General features: G+C 36.0%; 1 protein-coding gene across 1 annotated transcript in view; it reads right to left on the bottom strand.

The window, feature by feature from the left end:
• KLHL4 (kelch like family member 4) overlaps positions 1 to 12,301 on the bottom strand; it is a 45,289-nt gene extending 32,988 nt beyond the window's left edge. The window contains exon 1 of the mRNA XM_074147317.1: positions 11,880 to 12,301. Within this exon, the coding sequence (XP_074003418.1) occupies positions 11,880 to 12,301 (422 nt within the window). The remainder of the gene's footprint in view (positions 1 to 11,879) is intronic.
• Between the last annotated feature and the right edge of the window lie 1,174 nt (positions 12,302 to 13,475).

Raw genomic sequence — 13,475 nt, 5'->3', positions numbered from 1 at the left:
GCATGCCATGGGAGCTTCGTGCTGAGCAACTTTATTGGCATATTGTAACACCAAGCCACTCTAAATTTCTTTTATAGATTAATTTGGGATCCTTTAAGTGAATGAAAAAAACAAATTAAGACAAAAAATTAGTCCTGACTTACAGCCTTTTTCCCTTCTGTGCTTTTCTTACTGCTTCATTGTGCTCTGATTGAACAGCCTGGCTCCCGCATGATCACAACGCTTCCCAGGAAGCTGTCTTACAGGGCTTGGAAATCCACTGTGACAAGAGACTGAGTTGGCCGTACTGGTGGATGATTTTACTAGGTCAAGCATCTTCAAAAGTCCATCCTAAACCACTGTACTAGCACACAGAAGGGGTGGGGATCGGTGGGGCAATATAAGTAATGGCATAGGAGGGAACTGGCTTTATGTGTAGTTTTCTGTAAACTGAATGACCAGCTGGACAGACTGGAGGCAATCTTCTGTGAACGTCCTCTGTGAGACAGTCATGAAAATCGTAACTTAAAACAAGCATTTAAATCTCAATGCTTTTTACAAAGTATTTTGCTAAAAGATATTTATGTATGTTGGGTTTAAAACTCTTGATACAAGCATAATTCAGTGTTTACATATGTTTTGAATTACACTGCATTACCCAGAAAAGCACAAATTCTCCAGTGTATTGGACATATCAAACTTTCTGCAGGAAGCTATACTTGTGATGTCCAAAATAACTAATGTTTTTTCATTACTCCAATTAAATTACTTTGTAGAAAGAATCAATTTCTGCCTCTTTCCTACCTAGCCTAAAACTATTTTGGTGGTGCTAAGACCCCATTGATCTCTGACTTGCTATCTCTTTCTTTTTCTTACTTTGCCCTCTGAAATGTAAATAACAGTGTGGTTCACAAATAGGCAATACTGGCAAGTTTGGGTTCTACAGTTATTAATGTTTGGTTAGATCAATGTGTCTCTATTATAAACATAATTTTGAACTGTAGAACGCTGTATTTTTTGTTCGGAGTATATCTTTATTCTCTTCCTTATCAGCAAGTATCTTTTTGATTTATTCTTTATATTTTGGATTGAATAAACAAAAGTCAAGTGCCTTTAATAGCACCTTATGGGGTGTCTTCAATGGCACATCCACAGGTGGGCTTAATTTTTAGATTTCTAAAAAAGTTTTCTTAAACCATTTTCTGTTGGTTGGTTGGTTTGTTTGTTTGTTTTTTCCTGAGGGGTGTTCAAACTACAAATCACTGTTAAATTGTAAGTTAAACTTTCAAGGCCTTAGAAGTTTAGTTCTCAAAATACTGGTTCCTGGCATACCATATGGTCCAATGAAAAACCTCTCAAAAGCTGCTTCCTGAGCTTGCAGCATACTCATATGACCAGTTACATACCTACTACATGACTGCATGTACCCATGTCCCCAAAATGTGATTCTGCATTTATTTGCAGGTCCATCCTGCACGAGGGTTACAGTTCATATATCTGAATTCATGAGTTGTTTTAATGCTATTTTGAAGTACCTTGCTTGGATAGACAGTGAGAATGCATCCTCTTTGTAGTGGCACCCAAGAGTGGGTAATTGTATACAATAACAGTATGCCATTCCCCAAATTATAAACAAGGTCTTCTAGAACTGAGAGACTGAAATATTGCAAAACTTGAACAAATAATTATTTTTTAATCATGGAAATCTTATGTTTTCTGAATTTCTGGAGCTGTTGCTCTCTGGAAAATAAAAGAAAAGGCAGCATATATTTTCATGCTTAGGGTCTGAGCCCTCCTTCCCGCTCAACAGAACATGGCAGACTGCAGCTGCCTTCCAGCCTGTCACCCGCCTGGGCACTGAAGAGGTAAAGGGAGAATGCAGAACACTGTCGCAGTAAAGCCTGCACGGAGCAGGTCATATGATATATTTTGGCAAGTCACAGCTACCCTAGGGACAGAAGGGTGGGCAAGAAATGGTGTCTCCAGGGCTGATTATCCTCCTTGCATTTTCACTACATACATGGCAAAGGCAAATCTTTTGCTCTAAATAGATGACTCTCTAAACTACGGACTCAGGTGGATCAAAACTGAAGGTAATGTTTGAACAAATATCCTCAGTCTGGAAACAGAGGTTTTAAATCTCTAATCTTTTGATTTATCACCGTGGTCATGGTAGAAATGAAAGAACTAACTTCTACCAAAGACATAGAACATGACTAAGATAAAATTACAGAGGTATTTTTGTCTGCATGTGTGTATGTGTGCATCTCTATTTCTTCACATTCTGAAATGCTATGACATGGAGACACAGAGCTTTCCTGAGCATCTGTGCTAAATGAACACTGTAAAAGGTTTCCCTAGCAACGCAAACCATATGTAATAGCTTAAAATAGCTTTTCTCCAACTCCTAGGATTTCTTAGTGGTTTGCTCACAATTTCCATTTAAATCAAGGTATATTTGCCCAGTTCAAAAAGGTTCTTCATTTTCTCAGCCTCTATTAAAATGAACAAGCTTTGAAAATGCTTATTTCTTGCAAGAATGCCTCCCTTCCTCTTGGCTTCTAATTTATCAGGTAAACTGAAGCATAGCATATGGTGACAGTAGCTGTCCACTTTATCAAATGTATTTACTATATGTGTGCTGTTCAAAACATTTTATTGCAAGTATATTGGTGGTCTCTACTGGTTATTGTAACAGGAAACTTCTAGTTATAGTAGGAGACGTTCTTTTTTGTGATACTATTATCATGAGAAGATAAGCTGTGCAACAGTGTAGTATAAGGCATTGATCATAATGTGCATGCATTCCACTTTGCATTTTAGTAGCAGTTTGTAGTCAAATTAAGGAGCTTGAAAACACTCATCAGTTCTTTTTGTGTCCCTGGGAAAATAGGTATCAAATGCTATCTTTAAAATAAGCAGCCTGTGATGCCAAGAGGCTAAGTGATGTCTCTGAGTTTATATAAGAAGCAAGCAACAAATCTGAGACAGAACCCATGGATATTGGTTTTCAGCTCCTCATGCAACTAGTCATTGTCGTACATTAAAAAAGTTAGAAGCTGGCTGAGAGAGCTTGATTTGATTAATTCAAATGTTAATGTACAGGTAAGATATCTAGATTCTTCTCCAAAGATTCTCAAAATATACATAGCAAAACCAAAGAAAGAACCAAGTATCAGACATTGCTTTATTTTCCAATGAGTATGTTTAAATGGGCGATATCTGAGAAAACACTGAAGAAAACATTTAATCGTGCTGTTTCATTTCTAAATAAGGCAGCCTTGTGCAATGGTAGAACATAGCATAAGAATGAAGAACGTATTTCCTGACAAAACATTTTAAAACTGTAGTTTTTAGATACCGTATCGTATATTTAAAGCTCAAATGAAGTAATGGCTACTAGGTAGGTTGTTCCTTTAAATACTTTTAGTTACCCTTCTTGTTACCTGGCAGCAGCAGACAGACTTTTAATGAAACACCCTGACTTATATAGAATGGAAACAGTGTCTAGAATGAAGTGAAAGATGGTTTGTGCCGATAATTATTGCAAGGGCAGAATTGTTTGGAAGAGCCAGGCTCTAAGGTCTCGTTCTGTCTATTTCAATTAGCTTTGAATTGAGTTTCCACTATTGAGCATTTGCTTGGAAAAGGAGGGAAGGGAGTGGACTGGGAGAAGACAGCAGAGCTGTGTGGGAAGTTCTCTTGCCAGTATATCTGATGATAAGAGTCACTGAGGTGGAGTCTGATTTCACAGAGGAGGAAATTTTATTACAGCTTTGCTTTAGAGATAATTTTTAAAGTTTATTTCCTATATTTACCTTATACTTTACCTCTTTCTGTGAATCCTGACAATATTTCAGCTTCATTTTTGTATTAATTTAGCCTGAATACCTACAGGTATGCTGTACACAAGACATACTCTTTATCTATCACCTGATATTGTCATTCTCTAAATATAGTGTCATTATTTTACAGAATGAAAGGAGCTAAACCCAATTGGTATACAATGGGCTAACTTAGCTGTTTGACTGTAACAAACAAATACCTTTATTTCTTTAAATGTGGAAGACTTTAGTAATGTTCCTCATTACATTATTTGAAATAGTTTAAAGTAAAAAATTCAGCCACAAAAAAAACATTGAAAATAAATTGTTCATTTCTTTCAGAATGCTGTCTAGATATAACTTTTAAATCAAGCAAACTCTCTCACCCTCTTCCAAGAATGCTTCAACAACCAGATGATTTCCTGTTGATTTTACAATTACATATGCTCAGTATGTCTTTAAAAACTGCTCTGCATTGGTCACATGTGTTTAGTCATCTCCTTAACTTTTTCTGGAGATGTTAAGAAGTGATTTTAAGAACAGTAATAACTCTTTAAAACGTAATTGAACAGCTGTCTTTGCTGGGAGAAAGCTGTATAGAGTGGAAATTAGAAGATAATTGAATCATAAAGAAATTGGTTTGTAATGAATAGAATTGTCTTAGTTTCTTAAATTACTATTAAGTGGTATTTTTTCCCTTGCCTGTAATAATTCATCTTTGAAAGTATGCGTGTTAAATGTAAGCCTGTAAATTCTTGTGTGTTTTTAGTAAGTCATACTACTTCTCATTATAGTCTCCTTGATTGGGGGTGGAGGGATGGGGTTAGACTTGATGACATCCAGAGGTCCTTTTCAGCTTAAATTATTCTATGATCCTATCTACTTAGCTATGAAAAAACCCCAATCTTTTGAATAAATATCTGCTGCTTCCACAGGCTAAATATAAAATTAATTTCAAAATGCAAACCTACTTCTTCCTTTATTCTTTAATAACTGTTTCAACCCACTTTAATTTCACACACTTTTTGCCTTTCAAGTTCCTTGTAAGATGTCATAATAGAAAGAGAAAGTAGGATTAAAATCTGCTGAGGATGTCTTTGAGATATCTTGATTACAATTTCCGTACAAAGAGCTCTTGTATAAGGCAACAGCATTTGTTTAGGCAGAATGACTTCACCAGTCACTGTTCATAACATTCGCACGTTGCCTAAAAAGTCCTATCCCTCCTTGTGAAATATCAGCTTCTGGGAAAAAGGTAATTGTTAGATTAGATTTTAATGCTGCATGAGATGCCACTTACTGTAACTTCACTAATTTTATACACTTAGCAAACAGTGGGTATCAAAGAAAAATTTGATACTCGGAAAACTTGAGTAATTTCGGTTACTCTCACCTATCTTTTTTCAACCAGTTGGGAGTGAATTTCAGTAAAATGCTGTTTAAATTCAGCTTAATGTCACTAGTTATTTCAACTGCTACATGTGCCTTTGTTCATAAATAAAAGTAAAGTAATCTCTGGCACCAGCAGATGCAGAATCTCGGTGATGCCAAGGAGGTGTTCGTCAACCATCATTGCGTAGAACATCCCTGCTGCAAACTGCTCTTCCACTGTGCTAAAGCATTGAAAGGCCACATGGGCTTTTCAAGCATCACTTCTGAGAGGAGATCAGCTACAATGTCTTAAATAACTCATTTCAAATGTCTCCAGTTTCAATTTCATATTTTGACCTTTAGATAAAGGTCATCTTTAGAAGACAATTAGTTTTTGCTTGTCCCTGAAGTGGTAATGAAGCAATTTGGCTATCCAGAGCAGACTGGCATAAAATAATCTTTTTTAAAAACACTGCTGAATACATATCACGATGTTATACTATTAAAGAAACAGCAAAATTCTCCACAAGACAGAAACATAATTTCTTTTCCTAGCTCTTATTTCTTGCCAAATTCTGCAGTGTCGAAGTAATATAATTATTATTTCTAAGCACTTAAAATAGAAGTCTAACAGTCAGCAAGAATTTGGGAAGTATAACATCAATATAAACTGAAATCCTTCACTAATAGGTTGTAGAAAGCATTATGGAAAATAGAAACAAAGTAGTTGTCATTTATATCTTGGACATGAGAATGTTCTTTGACACTGTCTCTTATGAGATAGTACTAAGTTCAGCCTGAAGTACTGTTTGGAGTAAACCATTATGGCATGGGTGTGAAACTGGTTTGAAATCATACTTTTAAAGTAGTTATCAATGGTTCACTGATAAATAGGAAGCTAAATCAAACTGGATTCCTAAGGAACTTTCCACTGAAGTTCCACTATGACTTTTCATAAATTTTCTAAATTATTTGGAGGGAGGAAGAAATAAAGAGAAAGCTTTGGTAGGAACTTTATTACAATTGAAGATCATGCCAAGCTGAGAAGAGCTGGAAGTATGTTGGAGCATAGGATCAGAACTGAATAGTAAATCAGTAAATCAGAGACATTAAATAGGCTCAGAACTGAATATTAACTTGGAAAATTGGAGACATCTGATAAATAGAAGATGGAATTTATTTGTGCGAAGTACTATATTTAGGAACAAATAACTGCAAAACTGTACAGATGGTTAGGGAATGGGTCTTTGGTTCAGGGTCAGGAGGCTCACATGAATCACAAGCCAGGCAATAGCCCCATATTGTTGACAACAAAAACCACTGAGCAGGATATTCAAACAGTTTTTTAGTCAGAATGACATGTAAGTAATGCTGCCGCCCTGCACTAGAATTGTCAGGCTTTAACCAGAACATATCCAGATCTGACCATAGTACTGCAAGTACAGACAGATGTGCTGGAGAAAGTCAGGAGAGCAATGCAAATTATCATAGTTGTGTAGCATAGGGCTTCTGAAAAAACATTGCAAGAATTGCAGCTCTTTAGACCTATAGCAGTTTTCTTATATATAAATGAATGATTTAAAAAAAAGTAATGTGGGAATAAGAAAAACAAGGGGAACAATATGCTAACTATATCCATGGGGGAAAGATCAAGGAAATAATGAGCTTAAATTGTACTACAGATAATCAAGGAAGCACCTAAATCTAGTTGATCCAATTTTGTCATACAAGGATTGACATGCCATCTGATGAGATATCCAGTATTCTTTATTATGTTTGAAAACCTTTTATTTGCTAAAGTTAAGATTTTTGAAAGCTTTTTTTTTTTCAAAATGTTGGAAGTTCAGTGAAAATAAATTGGAGCAGTTATGCTTTCATTTAAAAATATTCATATGTTCCATTTTCATCGGGAAAATTATCACCTGTTTTCTTTTTTTAAAATGATCTTTTTTATTGAAAATTTAAGCAGACATAATTTCGGCGAGTATCTGTTAAAAACTTTAAAGGACATGATGAAAGTGTAGTGTAATGGGTCTCCCCAGAAAAAGTGCTCAGCAGAAGGAAAGATGACAGCATGTGTCCTTGATCTGTGCCACATTAGCTAACCAAAAAAATGCCATCATATGTGCAAGAAATTGGGGTTTGGCACTGAACACTGATTTATTCATTTCCACCTGTTCAAAATATTCTGGGATACTACAACAATTAAAGGGGTATGTTTTCCTGGTGATGCCTTTATTTCTCACTGGAATCTTGAGCCAAGGCTATTATCTCCTACTGGAAATAAAAGTGGAACTCCAGGGAAAAACCTCATATAAGGGTTAATATCCAAAATAGTCATGTATCTGTACATGTATATATATATGTATATGTCAGAAATGGTAAGTGATTTCCATATGACTGACAAGAAAAAGGAAAAAAAAAAAATAAAGACAGATGAGTTTACATGTCTTAAGAGGAACTAGCAAAATAACTGAATATCATAAATAGTCACTACAGAAAATGCATTGCTTCAATGAAAAAGGATACTCCTCCTGAATATCTGTTCCCAAGTACATCAGTACCAACTGCTTGAGATTATGATATCAAAAGATTCTATTAAAATTAATTAGAAGTATATTTTGCTTCATATGGGAAATTAGAAAACATGTATCTTTTGCAAATCTGGGGTTTGTCAACCAAAATAGGGTTTGTCAGCAATTTTTCAACCAAATCATTAGGAAAGAAAATGCTTAAGAGAAAAATGATGAATGGATGCTACATTCATTATTGAACCCTAACTGCCTTTGGGCTACTAGGAAAAGAGGTACATGGATCCTTTACCAGCACACATGGTCTCCAACAGATTACATACAGAACCATAGTATATCTCCCAGCAAGCGTGCATAAATCGACATGGCAATGTAGCACGATGTTAATAAATACTAGGCATAGTGTTCATATTGAAAGGTCAGTACAGTCATGTCTGTGAGTCCAAACACTATCCAGGGAAGTAATCAAGGTAATTCAATATCACGGATTCTTCTTATTAGGAGGTACCAGTGCTTTTTCAGTTTGTGTGTGCACAAGTGAGCATTCATGTGTTGCAGACAAGAGCAAAGTTTTTCTTGACCATCAAACAAAACCTAGCAATTAAATCCTCTGAGGTTTTGCTGATTCCTCTGTACCACTGCCAGATCACTTCCTTTGAAAGAAATGCAGCTACTTCAAGGTGTCCCTGGTGGAGGAGCCTGAACCTTGACATATTCCAGACAGTTAGAGGAGATCAGAGGTGATCATCAAGTAGCCAAATTGCACAGAAATTCACAACCATGCCTTCTGAACCAGAAGCAATTCACAGTTTATTTACAATGCATTGTTTCAGAGCTCACTTAAGCTCCTACTTACTTGAAGCTAAACCTGAAATCTTGAAGGCTTTTACTCTTCATTTGCCTGGCCATATTCTGCGGGTTTAGCTTTATGACCAGCCCAGTAATACCACAACATTTTATAGCGGGAAATACAGTGTACAAATAAACAAAATAACACAGAATCTATTCAGGTTTTAGCTAGTTTCTTTCTTTCCACCTGTGAAAAGGTGCCAGTCCTCATTCAAGGAGTAGATTGGTGAGAATCAGACTAGGTCAATGAAACGTGTATCTTCCACTCTTAGACTTTTTTCAAAACTATAGACGAAACTTCCATAAGGATCTTATAACAGGCCCATCATTTTAGATGCTTCTAGGAGAGCGTTTGATATCTTTTGAGTATGTTCCCTTAGCAACAGTGTATTAGACAGTCCCCGGTCATGCTGGGAGGCTCTACTTAGCCTTGTGCCAATAAGCAATTTATTTATCTGTGATGCACCGAGCGTTTATTGGTTGGTCACATCTTAACTGACTGCTGTTGCTACAAAACTAATGAGTATTCGTCACTTAAGCTCTCATTTACTTTGCCTGTCTTTTGTCATGGGATATCATTCAGGAGCAAGCCTGTAGGTCAGAAGGGATTCTTTAGGCGCCATTTAAGTTGGGTACAGGAGTACCCAAAAAAGATTGAAGAAAGCAGAAATACGTGTATTGATGATAGTATATTCAAAATGGAATGATTGTTTGGAACCTCCTTATTTACCTTTTCTCCTCAATAAACAAGTCTTATTTCATCAATCCCCGGGGTGCTGTGTTTGTATCACTGAAAGCTGAAATCACTGAAATTAAGTCCTGAGGTTTCTAGAGAAAGGCATCTCAAGTTTTTCTGAAGAAACTGAGAATATTGTTTCCGTGTTTTTGGTAGGAAGCATTAAGCTGCTAGTAGAAATTGCTTCCTTAGTCTGCTCAAGATTCAGGTTTTGGCCTGATTTTCTATCTGTTTCCACTATTTTCAATGTCTATGTGACATGTAGCAGGGTCCTGCTTTAGTGTCCAGCTAAAAATGGGTAGAGGTAAAGTCGTTAGATTAGAGAAAATCACTTTGAAGATACGATTCCTTGTATGGAATCAAAGGCGAATTTGTATGAGATTATCTTTGGTGTCCTCAGGTATGAATACGAAAGAGCATATGGCGGCAATAATTGTATAGTTCATTACGAAGTGGCTTTATAGTGTAAGGAGATGGAGTCATGGTGTCCTGCAAATGTCTGATTTTTCAGATGTGTTAATTACTAGCAGATCCCATTGATTACACTCGATTATGACTATTTGGAACTTAAGAAAAAGGAGGCCCAAAATGATTTAAAAGGATGATTTCAGAGGTGTAAGATGAGGCATTGTTCAGAAGAGATGACAATATATCCAGCAACTAGATATAAATAGGTACAGATATAAGGCTGTTGCTCTTTATTTCTCCTTCTCAGTATTTCATTTCTACCCAATCAATTAGCATATTAATTTGTGTGTGGCCTGTGCTGGATGCTATAGGGGAAGAGAACAATGATTTACTTAATGATTTCTGTTGGTACATGTTTAAGAAATTGGAGCTATTTTAAGGCGTTTTTAATGCTGTTTTATTTCCTTGGAATAAGATTTTATTTATAGAGAAACTCATAGTCATGAATCACTTTCTAAACACTTTCTTACAAATTCAGCCTTTTAAGGTGTATGTTAAGGTAAGTTTTAACCTACAAGATGCATAAGAAGCGTTTACGGAGAACTTCACAGAAAATACACTTATTTGATTATAACAATACTTTATAAGATATATACATTCCCAAAACTTTTCTAAAAGCTGCAAATTTAAACGGCTCAAGAGAAGAACTTAAATTTAGATGACTGTGAGGGCAAAAAACTTCATGAGGTCTTAGGAGAAAGTTTATATATACTTGGATAAAGTATCATATCTTAATTTAGAAGACACTGCCTTATTACCTTCCAAACTGAATTCAGTATGCTTTTTTTACCTTCTTCTTCACCTGATATAGAATCTTATTTTGATTATCGAGTGTTTCTTTTTTTCTTCAAATTAAATTGACTTTCTCTGTAAGGTGTGCCTACGTTTTTTGGGGTTTGTTTCAGTAAATTTATACTGTCATTCAAAACAAGTTATACTAAGAATATGCTTCTTCGACATTACAAACTAGTACACTAGTAACCATAGAGAGCTACCACATTCCTACCTCACAGATTTTATTTGGTAATGATTTTATGTAATACATATTGACTACTTAGGACTGTTTTCAAAGTGACATTTTGGAATGCCTTTTTTTTTCTGTCCAGTCTGCAAATGTTCTCTATACCAGATGTACAACTTGAAAATTAATAACTGCTAAAAATACACAAACTGTCAGCTTTGTTTTTACCTAGAGAAACTATAACTTCAAGTAAGATAGATTTATATTTAAATGCAATGGAAGTAACCTAAATTATTCCCAAGGACTGATGGCAATTTCATCAAATGGTGCAAATAATGACATTATAAATGCATAATTTGAGTCCAAGGTGGGGTAAACATGGGGTAAAATTGTTGCTGTATAAGCTAATAATACTGACATCAATTTTGAAAAAAAAAAAAATCATAAACTAAAGGGCATGATTAATCAAGTAACTTGTATTAATATTTTCTTCTCTTTATTAACATCTTAAAAATAGCTCTCCCTTTGTGCTTACACCTTTAAGGTCTCATAGCCGTAATGTTTTTTCACCTGACCTTGCAGAAATTATTTGTCTTTTACTATACTAAACAAGCTGTGAAAGTAATGTCATTTCAAATAAACCTTTAAAAAAAGCAAGTAATGGTGCTTCCTTTCCACGTAGTGCAAGGTTAATTATGCTTGTCTAGAAGGCAGTAAAAAAAAGCAGTGAGATATTTGATGGCAATCACACAGACTGTGCACCTCCAGCAGTTCCCATTTGTCAAAGTTGTACCCATTGATAAAGTCAGAATGAGGACAATATTTCAGAAGGCTTTTTTTTATTGCACTTAAGCATAATAAATCAAGACAAAAAATTAATATGCTGTAAACTGTAAGAGAGAAAATTTGAAAAAATGGCAGATTTTATTTTTACGGAATAGTTACGAAATTATGTATCTTAAGCAAAGATCAAAATTTAATGACAATTTTCCTGTTCATTTTTTTTAACGTGAATGTGTTCCTATTCATTTGAGTGTGGGTGTGCACATATATAAAGTGAGACTAATGCACTAAGGAACTCTGGTTAAAAACAAAGACAGTTTCAGGGAATAACTTGTATAGAAGTATGGCTTTCTAAGTGCAGACTTTAAAACTCCTACCTCTCTGCAGATTCATCTGAATTTTCTTCTGTGATCATCTGGAACTCCTGTGTGGTTTTACTTGAATCTTCTTTGACACAGTTTTCTTCTGTGCTCGTTTTGGGAATATCCTCATTTGATCGAAGCTGTTCTATGAGATTTTGTTGATGCCAGGTTTGAATAGATCGGTGGTGCACTGGGGTTGGACCTGGCACGGGTGCCAGTATATTGTGGTGGACAGGACTGCTGTTTTTCTTCAGCCCATTTCTGTCCCGAGAGTGGTTCTTCAACCTGTTCTGAACCGGTGTCCCTCTGTGCTCATATCCTTCCTGCTGATGGCAGCCCCCCGTGCCTGTGGAGCCTTGCGAGGGGTGACTGAACCACCTCCAGCGGAGCCTTAGGATCTGCTTCACATCAAACTCTTTCTTTCCAGAGACTGACATTTTTTTCAGGGGAAAAAAAAAAAATACAAAAGCCTATTCTTTTAGAAAGGAAATGGATTCTTTGTTATCTCTTGTGTTTCAACTCCTCTTCTTAAGAAAAGACAACAAAAGAACAAATACCGGTAGCTCTCTCCCTCTCTCTTCTGATTAATATACTGCAAGCTCTTCAAGCCGATGCTAAGCTGCTGCTAACTGTATAGGTGGGAATCCATACTGACAGGATGATGAGGTCAGACCTTAAACAAGTAAATCGGCTTAGCACAGGAAAGCAGCAACCATAACACTACCCAGCTGCTAGGCTTACACACTCACAGCACTATAGCACAGCTCGCTAATATATAACCTTGCCTCACATGATCCTGAGGGATCCTAAGCTGCAACTTAAGATGCAGGAAAGCACATACAAATAAAGTGACCAGACTTTCTATCTCACGAGGTTTTCTATCAAGCCTGCTAATAAAGAATGCTGCATTTCACAGAAGATTTTTATACAGAGGGTTCTTTTATAGTCTCCTTATGCAGATTTTTGGTAACGATTCACTGTGAAACTATCCTGCAGTTCATGTGGTTCCTTAAGGGGGTTGTATTTGTTTATCTTGCTGTGTAAAATTCCTACAAATGGCCTCAGTGTGGTAGCACTTACCTAAAAGAAAGAGGCAGCATTTGAATACATTGTGCAGAACCGAATGTATTTTCTCACCTACAGATAGATTTCTCGATATAATTACAGGGATATGAGAACAGAGGGAGGGAGCTCGAAAAAATCAGAGATGTGCTCCCCGAATGACTGTATCTGTGAAAAACACACTGTTTCCTGGCTAAGTGCCTGTGTAAACACCCTTTGCCATCCTGCTCTTCATTTCTCACGGATGGTGAAATGAGTGTGATTTTTTGAAGAGAACAGCTTTCTTTTGATAGCCTGCACTACAACATGTTTTCAGCAAATTTAATAGATGATATATATTCATTCCCATCCATTCTTTAATAGGCGGGGCTGTGAGAACTGTTCCCTATGTGTTTTGAAATAATGTACACAGAATGTTTTCACATGGAGATTGAAAATAATTAAATGGACTGGATTTTTTTCTTATGGTATATTCTTCTCGGTTTGCTCCTGATGATCTATATAACTGTAAGCAGTGTGCAGAAATAAAAAAAGATGTAACACAGAGTC

The sequence above is a fragment of the Numenius arquata genome, chromosome 5, assembly GCF_964106895.1.
Source record: "Numenius arquata chromosome 5, bNumArq3.hap1.1, whole genome shotgun sequence".
Lineage (NCBI taxonomy): Eukaryota > Metazoa > Chordata > Aves > Charadriiformes > Scolopacidae > Numenius > Numenius arquata.
Note: the sequence above shows the minus strand (reverse complement) of the source record. Positions and strands in the feature narration are given on the sequence as shown.